The sequence below is a fragment of the Barbus barbus genome (genome assembly GCF_936440315.1).
Source record: "Barbus barbus genome assembly, chromosome: 29".
NCBI lineage: Eukaryota > Metazoa > Chordata > Actinopteri > Cypriniformes > Cyprinidae > Barbus > Barbus barbus.
In genome coordinates this window covers 2,175,059-2,193,275 of record NC_136757.1, presented here as the reverse complement: position 1 = coordinate 2,193,275, position 18,217 = coordinate 2,175,059, and the positions used below count along the sequence as shown (strand labels likewise).

Here is an 18,217-nt window from a genome sequence, read left to right as displayed (position 1 = left end):
CCTTGGCCTGCCAGCGCCGGCCAAGCTCCTTTCTCTGATGGCCTTGTCGGCTGCCAAGTTGCTGGTCCTGCTCTGGCCTCCTGCCGGGGTTCCAGAGGCGCAAGAGCCCGCCTGGTCCGTCCCTCCAGCTCCACCCTGGCCCTCACCCAGGACTCCTGGACTGCTGGAGCCCGCCTGGTCCGTCCCTCCAGCTCCACCCTGGCCCTCAGCCAGGACTCCTGGACTGCTGGAGCCCGTCTGGCCCGTCCCTCCAGCTCCACCCTGGCCCTCAGCCAGGACTCCTGGACTGCTGGAGCCCGCCTGGTCCGTCCCTCCTGCTCCACCCTGGCCCGCAGCCAGGACTCCTGAAAGGCTGGAGCCCCACTGGTCCGTCCCTCCAGCTCCACCCTGGCCCTCAGCCAGGACTCCAGAACTGTTGGAGCCTCCCTGGCTCAACCCTCCCGTCCCACCCTGGACCATCCTAAAGACTTCCTGGGCTTAGTTTCTGGCACTGGCTTGGCTTCCCCCCCTCCCACCCTTCCTTGTCTCTGTGTGTTGACCCCTGTCTGTCTTGTGTTCTCAGGTTTGTACTAGTCTTGTCTTTTGTCATGTTTCTGTCTTGTTTTTGATGTCCTCCTTAGGGACGCCAGGTGGCGTCCCTTTGGGGAGGGGTAGTGTCAGGGTTCTGTCACTTCGGTCTAGTTTATTCATGGTTTTGTGACGGAGCCCTGACACTCCTTCTTGTCTTGTTTTTTGGTGAGCGCGTGGCTTCGAGTGTGCTCGAGCTGCGCGCTCTCTTGTCTGCGTGCTCTGTTTCATGTTGGGGCGTGGTGTTCGGATCCCGGCACTCCTGTCTTGTTCAGACTCTGTTCTGGTTTCGTGTCGGGGTTCGGACACTCACACTCCAGGTTTGTTCTTGCTGGGGAGCGTGCGATTTCGAGTTTGCTCGGGTCGTGCGCTCCTCTGTCCTCTGTCTCTGTGTGTGTGTGTTTTGTTCGGCACGCGGTTCGGTTTCGGCCGCGTGCTTTTTCTTGTTTTGTTTTGATCTGTGCTTTCATGTTTGTCATGTTTTGTGAACATGCAGCTTATGAGTCTCCTCGTTAGCTGCGTGTTCGTGTCCTGTCTTGCACATGGCTAGTGATTTGTTTTGCTGGCCATGTGCTTGTGTTTTTGTTTTGTGTGAGCACATGGCTTGTCTTGTTTGGTTCTATGTGCCATGTGCTCATGTCAATTGTCTTGACCCCACCCACCTTGTTTCCTAATTATTGGTTAAACTTCCCCACCTGTGTTTACCTTATTACCCTCCTCATTGGCTCCCTTTATAATCTCCTTGTGTTTGCAGTCCCGTGCTGGTTCGTCGTCGACCCTACCCTCATGAAGTCCTGTCCTGTCCTGCCTTGCCTTGCCTTGCCTAGTCTTGCCCTGCCTTGCCAGTGTGTTTTCCCCTACGGGGTAGTTTTTGTTTGTTTGTTTATTTTATTTTATAATTAATAAAGCCCGATTTTCCTCCTGCATTTGAGTCCTCGCTCTCTCCCTGCACCCAACCCTGACATCCCTATTCTAAAGTGTTACCGAAATAGAATATTTTGCATCATTATTCACAAAATCAGGTAATTATGTTTGTCCATCTATGAAAATGTATCTTTATGTATACAGACAAAATCACTGTCTGTCACCGTCAGTTTAGAGTAGTGATCATTTATATTTACGAAGGCTGATGATGGTACACCAGAACACCACAAAAAAAAAAACAACTCAATTTCTATCTAAATGATTTCTATTTTAAAGCTGCTGTCCGTAACTTTTTTTGGTTAAAAATGATCCGAAATCAGTATTTGAGCGAATACATAACCAGCCAGCGTTCAAAACTATCGCCTTACTTTAGCCCGATTCACAACGGTTAATGTTTTCTAATTTGAGTGGTACGGGTAAGTTTTCACGGGAAATTCGAGCATGGCACTGCGTCATTACGTCACGTCTGTAAACATAAAGAAGTTTTCCCAGCTACTAGGCTATCGCACGTGAGGATCCTGCAGGTTGCGGCTCATTTATAGCCTTTTCTCACAGCAGCTAGAATAATTAAATGTGTCATTTTGACGGCGGATTGTAATCCAGAAAGGATTGTATGTTTATGAAACACGTGTGAATGAAATTAAATTATATTCCAGTTTTAAACGTGCTTCTGATTACAGATAAGCTTATTACACAAGATGTGTATTCCAAGATGTAGGCTAGATTCTGTGATTACTAAGTGTTTGATTCACACCGGTGCGGTGACTGACAGCTACACGTTCACCTCAAAACATTAGATTCATCCGCGCTGAAGCCGTGGAAGAGTGCATGCGCATGTAATAAAGATAATTCCGCACCTGGCTGCAATACCAGGTTTTCAACAGAGATGGCAACAAAGAGGCAAAATTTACGGACTGCAGCTTTAAATACAATAAAAATAAAACATACTTCACTTAAAAATGCTTGAAAAACCTATGAAAAATCTATTATTGTACGTCAATCCTCAAAAATCAGCAGATGGAGTTTGAACTTCACATCAGGCTTCTTGTGAATCATAGATGCTGAAAAAAGACGTGCCTGTTTGGCTAGAATAGCCCTGAAATCATGCACCTTCGGAAGCGAATCCGTGTGAAAAGTTAATACCCTGGGAAAATGCCATGCACACCACTATGCGAAATGGACCTTGCACACTCAATGCTCATGGCCGCCCACTCCACGATGATTCCATTTTTGTCACGCACACCTTTGTGCTCGTGCGGACGCGGCGAGTATAAACCAGGCTTAAGCCTGACCCGCTGCCACGTATGCTTTGTCAATCACCTCACGGATAATTGGCAAGGCATATGTGGCAGCAGGTTTTGCAGGTGCATTAGACTGACCTGGTAAGAGATTTGGAACAGGGGCAGAGATTATCTCCTGAAGCGGTAGCTGAATTTGCCAGGTACACTGAGAAGGGGAATGAGATGTTGCCATGCCTCAGGCTTGCCTGTGTCTTTTTCAGACAAAACAGCTAATGTTGTATAATTCAAGCACCTATTTATACAGGCACTCTGTGTGTTACATCATGGACTGCCTAAAAATGATGGCGTCCCCCATAGCATCAACACCAACAGCTTAGTTCTGTACATCTTTAAACAACTTAGTAGGAATAGCATCAAGAGGTGCAGGTGTAATTTATACTTTGATGCCAGTGATTTTGTTTATAAAAAGCTGCAGAGCTGCTCACCAGAACTACCAATTTATCTACTCACTAACTTCAAAATTGGATCAGGGCTAGCTGCTATGAGAGGGTTTAATACAGAGTTTAACATGGAAAACAGCTTTAAACTATAATAATTTTTGGATATTAGGTAAAAAATGTTCTTTGCAGAGCAGTAGCTTCCTGGCATTAATACATGCTATTTTGCAGAAGGTATAGTCCTGGAAGTGATTACAGCAACATTTTCAGGGATATAACCAGGTTAGCAAGTTTATAGTGATTTGACATTTTTATATGCAAAAATAGATTGTGCACTTTGGAGGGTGAGTTAAAAAGTGTATTTCTGTCAACCAATTAAACTAGTTTGGCATGCATTTCTTTATTTCAACACATTTACAGGTAAATCCTAGTATTTTAAATTTGCGATTAATCATGATTAATCACAGTCCATACATAATTATTGAACTATAAAATAAATGTCTGGCTTTTTGCAAAGTGATTTACTGGACACTTACTACAATGCCAGGTGAAAAAAAAAGTACACTTCCATAATGGACTTAGTGTTCTATTTTTGTACTTAATATACTAAAAATTATTCTTTAGTACTTAAGATAAACTTAAGATCATCTAAGTGAACTCAACTGTGCTAGTACTGGCGCTAGCAACGCCAAGGTTATGGGTTCGATTCCCAGGGAAAGCAAGAGCTGATAAAATGTAAAAACTGTAACTTGAATGCAATGTAAGTCGCTTTGGATAAAAGTGTCTGCTAAATGCATAAATGTAAATGTAAATGTACTAGTCTATGAAAGATGGTTCAAGTGTACCATAAGTGGTGACTAAATACATTTTTTAAATACAGAGATAGTATGTTAAAAGCAGATTTGGTGTTCCAAAATAGCACGGTTGAGTACACCTAGATGATCTGAAGTTCATCTTAAGAAGTACAAAAGAATCATTTTTAGTATACTAAATACAAAATTAGTGCGTGTAAATGTAGCACTTTAAGTACATTATGGAAGTGCACAAATTTTTCAACTGGGATGCCAATCACTCTAGAGCAACTTGAAGCTAAGTATTTTATTTAAGGGCTCATAAATGGTGAGTATTCACCCTTGTGGATTTACTAAATAGGAATGTTTTTAAAGCCCCAACCCTAGTCATAAAATCTCACTGTTTTGATGAGAACCAACAAGCATTTTTTTAAATATTATTTTTCTTCCCTTCTTATATAGAAATAACATTTGTGCAGTGTTTGGAGTGAATTTGTTCACTGACCTGAAGGGCTGTTAAATTAAGGACACGGACGTCAGACTAATGAGAACAGGGCTGTCCTGCCTCCATATTTTCAACCATATTGAATATTTGTGTGTGCATGTTTATGTGGTTTGAGGACACAAATGTGTATAATGACATGGGTATGACAGAGGTATTACAATATGAAGGTGGTTTATGAGGACACTGCCTATGTCCCCGTAATTCAAAAGGCTTAAAAAACATACTAAATGGTGTTTTTTTGAAAATCTAAAAATGCACAAAGTCTCCTGTGAGGACTAAGTTTAGGTGTAGGGTTGGTGTAGGGCAATAGCACACACAGTTTGTTCAGTATAAAAACCATTACGCCTATGGAGAGTCCCCATAAACCACAAACACCTACGTGTGTGTGTGTGTGTGTGTGTGTGAGTGAGAGATTGTGTGTGTGTGTGTGTGTGTGTGTGTGTGTACCTTCAAATTGTATGTTTTCGAGTCAGATTACATAAATTCAGATGAAATCACAATAGCAATAATTCTCAGAATTTCAATTTAGGTGAACTATTCTTTCGAATAACAACTAGTATCATGTTAATCCACAGATTCTCTAGTACAATTTGATATATAACAATTACTTACATTTCACCTAAGAAAAAAAAACAACCTAAAAATACCATGGCTGATTAAAGAGGAGGGTCATAACACTACTTTTCAGATTTACTAATGTGCACGTGCTGTCTGACTTCTACTTTCTACTATATTTTAGCTTATTTATTTATTTTTTATTTAATACATTATGTATTTTGTTACAACATTTTTCTTAATTGTATTCAAATAGCTTTTTTTGTCAAATCAAATGTTTTTGCCTTTTTAAATTATGGGTTAGATTTTGAGTATGGGGTTGATGGAGGTTGATAAAAAATATTTAACAAATTAATTTGAATAAAAAATGCAATTAAATAAATAATGCATGTAGAAAATTTTAACTAATGTTGCTTTTAGTGAATTGATAATGAATTAGTCAGTTGATGAAATGCTAGTAATTACTTAAATTGAAAGTAACATTAAAATGAAGCTGCACACTTTTATCAAAATAAAAGTGAAATAGATATAGGTCTTATCATATCGTGATTGTTAATCAAAGTTTATGATTAAAAAAACTAGATGGTCTGTTGCGCTGTGTGTTTCAGAGTGATGAGCATCACTTCATTTACACACATGCAGCGGATAATATCCTGTTTCAGAGCAGTTTGGTTCATAGTAAATGCTGTTTCTCACTAACTCTGTCTGTGAAAGCGCTGTGAGTTTAATGTGCATTTTGGAATATGATCTGTGCTATGTTCACTTCATTTACAGCCACATTCACATAGTTGACGGCTTTTTTGTGGACAGAGGTTTACAGCATGTCTCCAATATTCTGCCAAAATAAAAGCTCAAAGATGTTAAAAATTGAATATTTGAAATTAAAGAATTTAGAACAAATATTTTTATTGTAACTTGTAGTGTTATTTGGTTCTTGTAAAGAGTGTAAATACCCTTAAAAGTAACTGTTATATGTTGACACTATTTCAAATGTCATGTGACCTTTAACCGAGCAAGTGAACCATGAACATGCAAACGTGTCACTGAATCAAAACATTAACTTGAAATGTCATTGGGCACTTTAAATATTTTACATCTAAGGGTTTCAGCTGACAAAAACCTTTAGTAACCAATTTGTTTTGTTTTTTTGTTTTTTTTTAGCTTTGCTGCACTTCAATATATAGAAAATAAAAAAAAGGCAAAAAACAACCTCTTTAACACACATAGAGTGTCTTAACAGTTTGTCATGCCAATTATTATTTTTGATGTTAAGTAGACCAGTAACACAAAGATTATCTCTGGTTTCATTTTCGAGTATATTTCTGTTGCGTGAACTCACCTGCCATGGTTTCTAGAGTGTTCCTCCTTTCAGCGTGTCCAGGGTTTGTCCAGCATGTCTGATCAGATTAAAGCTCACAATCAAGTAATAAGAACTTGTGTTACTGGACGACAGTCATGTTCTTCTTCTGTGCCTCTTTCTATCTCTCTTTCGTTCTTTATAAATGTGCTTACATGCAAAAACCTTCATGTTTTGCTCTGTATCATCTTTACATCCATTGCCTCATACATACCCACACACAATAAAAACACACTCTCATAGTCAAGGGCCACTCTGTGACTCTCTCTGTCTCTCTCTCTCTCACACACACACACACACACAGTGTTCTGTTGAACTGCTCTGACATCACAGAGTGTCTGCAGGCAGAGAGCTGGCAGAGTGTGCCCTTGCATTTCTCTTGTTTCCCTCACACACAGACACACACACAAACACACACACACACACATGCACATGCCTGAAGCTCCTTCACCAGCTCACGCGGTGTTGCTCACATGCACACTGCCTTCAGAAGGCACTGACCTCCTTTGCATTTCCAAATGTTAGGCTGTGTGCACTGTCCTTAAGAAGCTATCACACCCTTCAGTGTTTCTGGGTACGTGTCCATTCAATCACTGTTTAGACTGAAGAACAGACTTTGAAGATATTTATTTACTATGATGTTAGTTTAAGTCTGGATTCATTTTTGTTGAGTGCTCTGGGCTTAAAAATGTAGTGTCATCATGCTGGACGCTACATGTTGAGTTTTATATGCTCATCCACCACTCATCACCACATGCCCGTATCCCAAATATTCTTTAAGTAGGTTAACCAGGAAATCAATCACGAAAGATCATTCTGGTCCAGCAGATAAACTATAACCAAACCGACACCGGCCAGCATTAACCAGTCTGGACCAGCACAGAACATCACAGCAGCGCAAACTAGCACGTCTTGATTTTGCTGAGTTAGATGTGTTCCTAGGTCAACATATTTTGTTGACCCTGGAACAACACCTAAGCATTAACCATGAGTAATCCCTAAAATCAGAGGAAATGATAGATGAATGACACTGATGTACAAGCACCAAACACTGATTGTAAGCCTAAACTTCACAAAAACTATAAACTGGTTCTTCAAATTTGATTGGTTAATCACGATGTTGTTCCAGGGTCAACAAAGATGTTGACCCAGTGACATGTCGCACTTGGTAAAATCAGGTTCTGCGGGCATACTACAGTACTTCTCTTCTAATAGGTCTCAGGATTTGTTACATAATTTTTATTTTATTTTTTCTCAGAAGAGACTTTCTTCAGATTACTTTCCTAAATGGAGTTAGCTGATATCCTGTCAGTTTCTTCTATTTTCTTTGAACTGAAATTCTGTTGTTGTGCCATTTCTTGTCATATTGCTCTGAATGGCCTGGTCTTAGCAGTGTTTCTAATGTGTCTCAGCCAGGGGTTCCTCAACTTAGGATCCAAGCATAAACCAGTGCTCTTCCCCCACTTGGTGCTATGATTTCTGTTGTTTGGAAGTTTGTCATTCCTTAGCTTTTTAAATGTTCTCTAAGGCTAAAAGCAAAGCTTTTGTAGGCCTTTATTGGTGTGCCATTTTTAATGTTCTGTAAGTTGCTGCAAGATGATTGTTATTGATTTTTAGTTAAGCTTCTTTGTAGAAATATCTCCCATTCTGACCTTTCCATAACTTTTCTGTCCCATTTGTATTATATTAAAGGGGCATCGGATGCAAAATTCACTTTACAAGTTGTTTGAACATAAATGTGTGTTGGAAGTGTGTTGGAAGTTAAAATCCATTTAAAAAAACAAAAAACATAGCAGTCGTCATTTACTTCCAACATCTGAGCTGCTGAAGACACAGAGGATTAACGCTACTTTCATTTTGAAGGGAATGCACCTCCCGATCTGCCTAAATGCGTCTATGTTCATGCGAATCATTCGTGATCCAGCTTCATCTACAGAAGTATAAGGTTTTTTTTATGAATCTTTGAAAATCGCCTTTCCTAATAATGTGCTAGTTAGCCAGTTTCATGACTAAAGTAAACAGAGGGGCGGGGTCAGCAGAGCTCATTAGCATTTAAGCAACATGGACTAGAATGGCTTGCTAAAAACAGAGCTGATTATGACATGGTAAAAAAATGAGTTTTTCACACTACCATTGAGAAATTCTAATCAAAGTATGTTATAGACTTTTCATTAATACCCTAAAGAATCATAACAACTTGTGGAAAATGGGCATCCGTTGACCCCTTTAACAGTCAGTTTCTGGCAACATTCAGAAATCTACACTTGATATGTCTGATATGAGCTCCCATGTATTTTTAGATATTACTCTGTAGGCAGATCTGAGATCATTTGGGCTATTAGTGTTACATTGACATTTGCATTAGTTGTGCAAGTGGAAATTGGTGTGTGTGTGTTGTAATGGTGTAAAAGTGTGTTTGTGTGTGTGTGTGTTTGTGTTTGAGCACATTTTCATGTGACTGTTTTGACCTTGTGGTGAATCTGTATTATATTCGTATTTTGAACTGGATAATGACTAAAATACATTGCCCATTTTAAAACAGACATGAGTCATTACATATCAAAATGACCTTTTATCACAGCCCGGGATTTAGAATTAACATAGTTACACTAAAAGTGTAAAAAAACTAAAACTAAACTAATTTAACTAAAAGTGTGTTTGCAAAGCTTGTTTACAGTTCTGACATACCTATAAATAGTTGTGCCCTATGATCAGCAACTTAGTTGGCCAGTTCCCAAAATGTTAAAATCCTTTGGAAAGTATGCAGAGACAATGTTCTTCCACGACTAAGAACTCCTCGCTGGTCTTTGCACGACAAGTTCATAGCTGGCCATAGGGATCAGTGCCGAGGACTTGTCTAGTTTCTAAAGTCATTACCCTATTTGCACACTTCTTAATTAATTTTTCTATTCCTCATGTGCAGAGACAATTATTATAACTTACAACTTATAAGTAAACAGTTACTGCGGAAGTAAACAATTAGAAATCACTTTCTAATATCAGTCCTGGATACAGTTGTTTTAAGTCAGTGACCTGAGTTGTAAATAACACTTTCATAAAATGCTTACTACATATAGTAATTACTACAACACAGCAGCAACCATAAAATAATTTTTGTTGATAACAAATAATAATCCTTCCACCAAGCAGTGCAATTCGTCAGCAATATTTACTCAGCAGTGATGCATTAATACTGATATAATGAATTCAGGTGTGTTTATAGAGTATTTTACAACAACTTCGAGGTGGTTCAACCAATCATAATCAAGAAAGGAACAATCAATTTATCATTTGAATTTTGCTTCTGAGTAAATGAGAATCAAAAGGTTCACTGACATCCTGCTATGTTTTGTTTTAATATTTCATCAGCTGTGGGTATTCAGATGAAACTAGAGTTCTTCCAGAGGAAGTTCTGGACTGCCAGCAGACAGGTAATCACACACACACACACACACACACACACACACACACACACACACACACACACACACGCACACACACACACACACACACACTTTATTTAATTTTTTAATTAGCTAGCATTAGTAAGTATGTGTTTGTAGTTTATTTGCATTTGTATAAAATACAGTGTTTCCTGTGTTAATTTTGTTTTTAATACATTTGATTACCAAAATAAATATATGCAGAAAATGTACGCATATTTTCATGTTTTATAATAATGTTACAACCCACCTCACCTAGTTACAACTAACCCGAGTAGTGGGGTAGGTAGGTCCAGTAGAAGTAAACGGGTAATGTCACCTTACAGTCCTCCTCAAATTGTTTTGGGTGATTCAACCATTTTAAATTTCATTTTAAAAAAGTCAATATATTACTTTATTGCCTAATGGCTTTTTAACGTGCTGGGGTCGGCTGTATCGCCGGCGATACCAGTTGGTTTTTTTTAAGATCAGTGCAAAAGACACTAAAAATACTCTGTTGATTTTGGTCACACAAATAAGTGTTATACATCAATCAAAACTGTTACGTGTCTATTTATTTTTGTGTACACTCACGATTATAACAAAACTTTGTGGTTTTGGGGAAAAAAAAGAAAGCAAACTCGGTGCGCGCTTTGTCTTCTCCATCTCCGCAAACTGCTTTTTGAAACACGTCACTAAAATGAACTGTAACTCAGCAAATACTCGACGCAGAAACATGAGAGTTATCTCTATAGTGTCTACCTTCAAATGAATTCTGTGATAAAGTAATCCGTATGAAACTAACACGATGTTCAGTCTGTCCCGTCTACCTCATTATAGACGTGTTTATTTACATGTGAACGTGCCGCGAGGGGGCGGGATCTCATTAAAAATAATCCTAAAACCATCACCCTAAAGTTACAGTCTTGAGCAAGGTAAAGCAACTTCCTCGTCACTTTTTGAATAGCCACAATATTTTTATTTACATTTACGTTATTCTTTTTTATTTTATTTTTGGTGCTCCTAACCCAATGCCTACTCCCAAACCCATTCATTTCTCCATATAAAATGACAATATAAAACACAGGATAATAACATGTGGATACAAGTACAGCCACAGTAATTTATTTAAAATTTACAAATATTCAAATTCTTCAGGCTAAATGATTCCTTTCGGTGAGGAACAGACCCAAAACGGATCACATCTTCAGTGGAGTTGCTAGTTTATCAATATAGCAACACCTAGGCCTTTAGCGTCTTAATGGTGATGTGCAAGGTACTTAACCATGTTTTAGTTTTTAACGCATGGGAGTGAGAACAGGAGGTAAAGAACTAAAGAAAGCATTCGGTTGCAGTTATTGCAGCTAATGGGGGTGTGAATGTGTATAGTATGTATTTTTCATAATGTTGTTTGCTGCCATAATAGTCTTCTCATTTTGTATCCGTTAGTGTGCAGCACTTGACGGGAAGTGTACCATCAGCTGTGACAATGATGTTAGTGTCAACATTTATTCTTTTTACTTTTTCACTATTTGCAGTATACAATTGTTTTCATGTTTTCGCTACACTTTTCTGTTGCTCCACCCAATGCAGGAAATCAGCTGTTACCTCATTGACAACAATGGATTCATTATTGTGGCTGAGGATCTGTCTTTGGTGAGGGACAATTATCTGAAGTATTATCCAGTTCTACTATACACTACTTACCTGACCATTCATAAATACTTAATAAACGTATAATCAATAAATCATTTTCATTCAATAAGCTAAATCTGTGTGTGTGTGTGTGTGTGTGTGATTACAATGAATAAAATACTGGACTTTGCTAGATTTTTATTTATTTATTTATTTTTTGTAGTACCACAGTTGCTTAGACACAATCCATTCTAGCCCTGACCCTAACCCTATCCTTGTCTCTTTCAGACTGGTGTGTTCTTTGGAGAGGCTGAGGGAGCTGTGATGAGCAAACTTGTTTCAATGGGTTCTTTTAAGAGGTATGTCCATGCTGAACGAGACAAAACACATTAGATTGTTTCTCTTGAGTATGAACTGACTAAATCTTTAAAACAAGTTGGAGAAAGAGAAAATGCATCATTAGAAAAAGACAGCAACAATATATCCTTATTGAATATTAAATAATGACCCTTGACTCCTTATCTAATACGCTAAACTAATAACTTACAGTTACTACTGAAAGTTAAATTCCCAAAATGTTTAACATTAAATATAGTTTTTAACCTAACTTAATTCTGGATACAGCTGTTTTTAAGTAAATCACTTGAGCTGTAAATGAGATTGTAAATACGATTTGTAAGTAAGTTTTCTTTTTTTTATACTACACATACTGTAGCTGGCAAGGTTTCATAAAACAAACAATCTTGAAAAAATAAGCAGTATTCTCTGCTCTCAAACGCTGAAACCATGCCCACTTGCGGAAAGCTGCCATCTCTCTCAACTGTCTTCCTCTGAAGCTTATTTAAATAAGAAGTCCGAGCTGTTTTGTAAATTCTTGCAACCAGGTATTTTGCATTTACGTGACGAAGGGAGCTAGCTAGCAACATCTAGGCTGTAGTAATGAACAGTAACTCGCAATTAAGCAGGCAAACCACTGCGCTGTAGTTATTAGGTGTGTTCGACTTGAAGCTGCGCTGTGCAGAATGATCAGTGTATGATACCAGAGTGATTCGAAAGCATGAGGAGCCGTCTGCTCAATAGCTCTGTACTTTGATGTCACACACCGATCGATCTGTGCATTGCTGCTTGAAGTCGAACACACGTCTTAGTGTTAGGGGAGGGGCTGTGCTCAGTGAGTCATGAATTTAGCCCCGCCCAACAAATCCTGAACACAAAAATGGTGAAAACATGTTTAACTGTTTAACTCCACAATTAAGTACTACATAGTTCACAGTCTTTGTAACATGTTTCCGCAATGCATTTATAACATTTATAATGCGTTTAGAAACAATTCTCAGAACTGACTTTACACAGACTTTAACAAAAACAAATGTCAGATAAAAATGCATTTGCTGAAGCACCCTTGGCATTTTAGCTTGCCTCTACAAATCTTTGAGCTCTGTAATCGTGACTCGTGCTTCACAGAACCATACCTGAGCGCTCTGCATTCCATGTGCGATACTATATTGGGTCAACAAGTTTACTGTGTCAGAAAAGCCATACATATGCAGTTGGTTATGTGATGCAAATATGAAAATGTATTAGTTGAGTAAGAGTGTTTTGAGTACTGTGCAAGAAACTGCACGAAAACTGTCTTTTAAACTCATAATCAGTGTTCATATAAACTGGAAACTCCAGTAAATTGTGTGTACAGATACGTTTTAGACTCAAAAATAAAGGTAGAGCACGTTTTTCCACTGTGTCTATGTTGGGAACATTGTGATGGGGCTCTGTTCTTCAGAGCAAACCTTCAGAATTAGTGAATGTTATGTTTAATCTCAGGAAAAATATTTATTCATTTAAGATCTATGAAAGCAGCTGCTTCTTTTCATTTCAAATTCATTTGGATTGCTTGTGAAAAAAAGAAAGAAAGAGAGAGATGATGATGATGAATATTCTCCCATATGTGCACATGGATGTGAAATGAGTCTTCCACATACATCACTGTTTGAGGTACAGAAAGAGCTGCAAGCAATGACTATAATTATCTTAGATTTACAATTTAATGTGATGGAAGAGAAGGCCAGCTCAGGGCCTTACACACATAAGCACACACAACTCACTCTCATTACTGTAATTAAAAAAAAATTTAAGAAATTTGTGAGAATGCATGTGGTGTACTATAATTGTATTGCACAAGTTCATGTGTTCATTTTCTTTATGGTATAATATATCGGTAAAACTTTAGGGAATGATTCTTGCTATTAACTAGCTGCTTATCATCATGTATATTGCTAGCATATTGGCTATTTAGTATTACTTATAAACACATATTAATGCCTTATTCTGCATGACAGTATTTTTGACAATGACAATATCTGAACAGCTACCTTACTACCTATTAATAAGTAGTAAATTAGGAGTTTAATGAGACAAATGTCATAGTTAATAGTTAGTTAATAGTGAGAATTGGTCCCCAAACTAAAGTGTGACCTATATGTCATTAGTTAAGTGACTTCATACTAAAACTCACACACGTGCTTGTCATTGACATTTGCATCTGCCACATTATATAGTTTTGTTATATTTTTCATAGTAATCTTGAATAACATGCAGTAATAAAAATACTGGCAGAATGAAGAATGTGACTTTTTTTCCAGGGTGAATCTGTATGACTATCGGGCCATCTGTAGGGTGTATGCGCATACCAGTGATACAGCACACACACTCTTACACGTGAGTACTATGCAAAGCCATTACATTTGTGATTTAGCATGTGTTTCTCATTATAGTTTCTTCTTATCCAGTATTTTTTGCTGGTTTCTTTTGTATTTTGGCAAAAGCAGAACACTAAAACATATTTTCTTATTATGCCCCCTCATTGAACTCCTTAATACCTACATCCTCATAGTATCAGCATGTACCTCCTCTGCCCATGGGTCCTGTGAGGTCCTGCAGAAAGCATTTCTCAGAACTACGGGCTGATGTTGATGAGACATGCATCATAGGACAAGATCTCCTGGCATGCTTTTAGGGCATGTATTAATGTGGTGAAAGCTACGCTCCAAAAAAGGGACAGAGAAGACTCAGGGCTTAGTTTGTGGAGGAAGCCAGCCAACTGACAATGTTCTAGAACAGCCTAAGTTGGCTAAAGGTGCCCAGATCCCACTCCGCAGTGGACTCAGATGCCAGTAATGTGGGCTTTGGTGTCTAGGGGCCAGTTTTACTAACTTTTGGTGTTAAAATGTCAGGATTTGTCATGATTTACTAAAGACGTAAAGTGACGAATTAGCGCTGAAAAGGCGTGGACACAGTTATTTTTGCACCTGACCTTATTGAATATGCATTTGTAGTTTCTCTTTCAGATGTAAAATTGATGGGAGGAGAGTATTCAAATTAATCAGTCAATTTGCCCCATTTAGTAAAACTGGCCCCTGCTTTCGCAGCCTGGGGTAGACAGATAGATTGTATGCTTTAGCCCAGCGGTTCCCAACCACGTTCCTGGATTTTGCATGTCTCCTTTGTCTTACACCTATTTCAGATTTTGGAGTCTCTACTCTAGTGATTGGGAACCTCTGCTTTATCTGAGTGCTAAACCAAGTCAGACAGAACTTAATGTGTGACCTGCTGGGACATCCTCACAGTGGTGCTAACAATCCAACACTTCTAGTCATCTACGGACAGGCCTTGCCTTGCTGACCTGGCTCTTCACCTTTAAGGATCCAGCAGACAAGGTGGCAAGACAATCTGCAGCACCAGGAGCCTGATCCCATCTTAACAAGTGTGCAAAAACAGTTCGGAAAGAGGCAATAACTGGAATGGGAAGCAATATCTTTCAACTTTGATGTTCCTCCAGCCACATGTTCTGATACCAGGAACCATTATATCCACATGACCATGGCCTATTTCACCAAACAATGAGGAATGCAGATCACAATCCTCATCAGCGAGCATCAGTGTGACTGGGACTAACCCGTGCCCCTGTGGGCATGGCAGATGCCTGTCAATAGGACCAGGCAGGGTTTCAGTAATTCTGGCAGAAAAAGTTCATAATAGCAGAACTGTACATGTGCCTGGAGCTCTGACAAAAATACAACAAATATGTATAGTCAAATACTAATGCTTATTTTCATATTAAAAAGATATAATAAAATAAATTATGTTTTATTAACAAGGTTCGGGAGGAGCACGATCAGATAATCAACCAATTTGGCACAGGTGCATCTCGTTTAGCTAACCATCCTAACTAGCACAATACGTATATGCAGCCTACCTACCTTTGTCCTACGACAGTTTTCTGGCATCCCTTCTCCACCAACTTCTCAATTCTAATCTATTTGAGATTAGATTACATTACATTTACATTACATTTAGTCATTTTGCAGATGCTTTTATCCAAAGCGACTTACAAATGAGGACAATAGAAGCAATCAAAAACAACAAAAGAGCAACAACATGCAAGTGCTATGACAAGTCTCGGTTAGTCTAACGCAGTACATGTGGCAAGGATGTTTTTTAGTTTTATTTTAAGAAAAAAGTAGATAGAATAGAAAAAATAAAACTAGTGTTATTTTTCAAGAAAAGCTAGCAGTTAGAGAATAAATATGCAATTGACAGAGGGTCAAGTGTGTGTGTTTTTTTTTTATTATTATTATTTTTTTATAAAAAGAAGACAGACAGATAAAATAGAATTATAATGGAGAGTACTAGAGTTAGAGTGTCAAATAAAGATGGAAGAGATGTGTTTTTAGCTGTTTCTTGAAGATGGCTAAGCACTCAGTTGCTCGGATTGAGTTGGGCAGGTCATTCCACCAGGAGGGAACAGTTATGTGTTCCTTATCGATACTTCACTCGTACTGCGTCGCTAGACGCTATGGGGAAAAACTCCTTTTTCTTCGAGGACAGAAGACTTTTTTAATCACGCAGTGTGGCTGCACGGCCATTGGTTCGTGCAGTGATATAAAAACGAACCAATGGCTCGTCAGCGGTGCTGCACGAGCCTATGGCGGCAAAGCCTGCCAGAGCCCGCCAGAAGGGTTGAGGCCATCTGGCTATATAAGCGTGCGCTTCACCATAGGAAATCAGATCAATTTTCCTTCAGCGACGACTTCTTCTCTTCGCTGATCTCAGGACTCCAGACGCTCGCCGTTGACACGTCTCACTACGGATTTGAAGCTGCCTTTTCTTCTGTGCCTCTTCGCTGTTCCAGCCCCGCTCCACCGAGCCGCTTAAGCGATCAACACAGACGCCAGCTAGTTCCCTGCTGCCATCCGGCGAGCCTAAAAAAGCTAATTTCTATCTAAAAGAGCTTGAGGTGTTGTTCCAAATGCCGCGCCGTCATTGCGCATCGTGCAGAATCTCTCTGCACGATGGTGACGGCCACTCAGTGTGCGTTTCCTGCTTGGGTAAACCTCACACGAAAGCCGCTCTGACCGAGATGGAATGTTCACATTGCGTGAACATGATTCTCGTCACTCTGATCGCTTTTTTTTCGGAGAGCGAAGCCGCTCCTCGCGCCCTCCCGTTTTCTTCCTCCCAGGGAATTGTGGGCAAAAAACGGCGGGGCAAAGGGATTAAGCGCTCAGCGGCGAGCGAGCTCACGCCGGCTCAGACCCCGCGTGCCTCGCCCCTGCCAAGCAGAGAGGATTCCTCCGTCCTCTTCGAGCATGCGGATCAACGTCCCTTGGCTGGTGCAAGTGACGTGGTTTCGTTCGGTGCTGTTCGAGGATGAGCTATTAGATGACAGCATGTCTCTAATAGCATCAGATGCGGAGGACATGTCAGGCTCTATTATTGACCCCGCCCCTTCATCGTCTGCCGAGCCCAGCGACTCGAAGCTAGGGATGGATGCCAAACTTTTCCACATCCTCTCTAAGGCTTGGAATGGTCTACGCCGGAGGAGCCCACTCGTAGTCGTCTGGACGAATGGTTCCTGCCAGGGCGCCATTCGGCCCCTCGTCAGTGAGCCTCTCAGGCTTTCAGAGAGCTGCGCAGCGCCACCGACCTGGCTCTGAGGGCCACCAAAGCCACAGCACAGGCCATAGGGAGGTTAATGGGCAACCTAGTGGTGTTGGAGCGCCACTTATGGCTAAACCTCACCGAAATCAAGGAGGCTGACAAGGTCCCTTTCCTCGACTCCCCGGTCTCCCCTACGGGGCTCTTTGGACCTGCCGTCGAGGGATTTGTGGAGCGATTCACCACAGCTCAGAAGTCGTCGCAGGCCATGCGACACCTCCTGCCAAAGCGGTCCAGCTCTGCTACGGCCGCTAGTCGCCCCAAGCCTGCTCGAGCATAGCAGCCAGCTAAACCTGCGCCATCGCCCGCTCAGCCTGCTCAGAAGCCTGAGTCTCGACAGCGCTCCTGCTCTGCTAAGCGCTACCCATTTCCGAAGCGTCAAGGACCCCGGCCCTAGCTGACCTTGGACCCTGCACCCCCAGCGTCGTCATGATCCGCTGGAAAGGAAGAGGAGGGAGCAAAGTCTTGCAAATGCCAGACCAACCCCGAAACGCCCTCTGTTGAGCCTTCAAGCACCCCGTTCGGTTCTGGGTGCCAAGGACGGTTTGTTTGACACAAGAACTGTTGTGAATCACGGGCCCTTTCCACAAGCACCCTTACACACAGCCGCTATTATAGAGAGAAAAATAAAAACATTTTAAAAAAGAGAGCAAATATCCTCTTCCAGTTACCAAGTGTGTCGAGTCCCCGCAAGGCGACTCACCACCCGAACTAATCCAACCCCTTGCCACACGGGCCCAGGCCTGGCGGGCCATCCCCGGAGTGTCTCATTGGGTTCTGAGGATTATA

The 18,217-nt window shown here is 40.4% G+C and overlaps 1 protein-coding gene across 1 annotated transcript in view; it reads left to right on the top strand.

Annotated features, from left to right (window-relative positions):
- Nucleotides 1–18,217, top strand: part of LOC306849926 (voltage-dependent calcium channel subunit alpha-2/delta-3-like) — a gene marked incomplete at both ends in the record, with an annotated part of 224,934 nt that overhangs the window by 197,982 nt on the left and 8,735 nt on the right. The window contains 5 exons of the mRNA XM_079385309.1: nt 9,747–9,808; nt 11,249–11,293; nt 11,393–11,455; nt 11,723–11,793; nt 14,074–14,149. Of these exons, the coding sequence (XP_079241435.1) occupies nt 9,747–9,808; nt 11,249–11,293; nt 11,393–11,455; nt 11,723–11,793; nt 14,074–14,149 (317 nt within the window). The remainder of the gene's footprint in view (nt 1–9,746; nt 9,809–11,248; nt 11,294–11,392; nt 11,456–11,722; nt 11,794–14,073; nt 14,150–18,217) is intronic.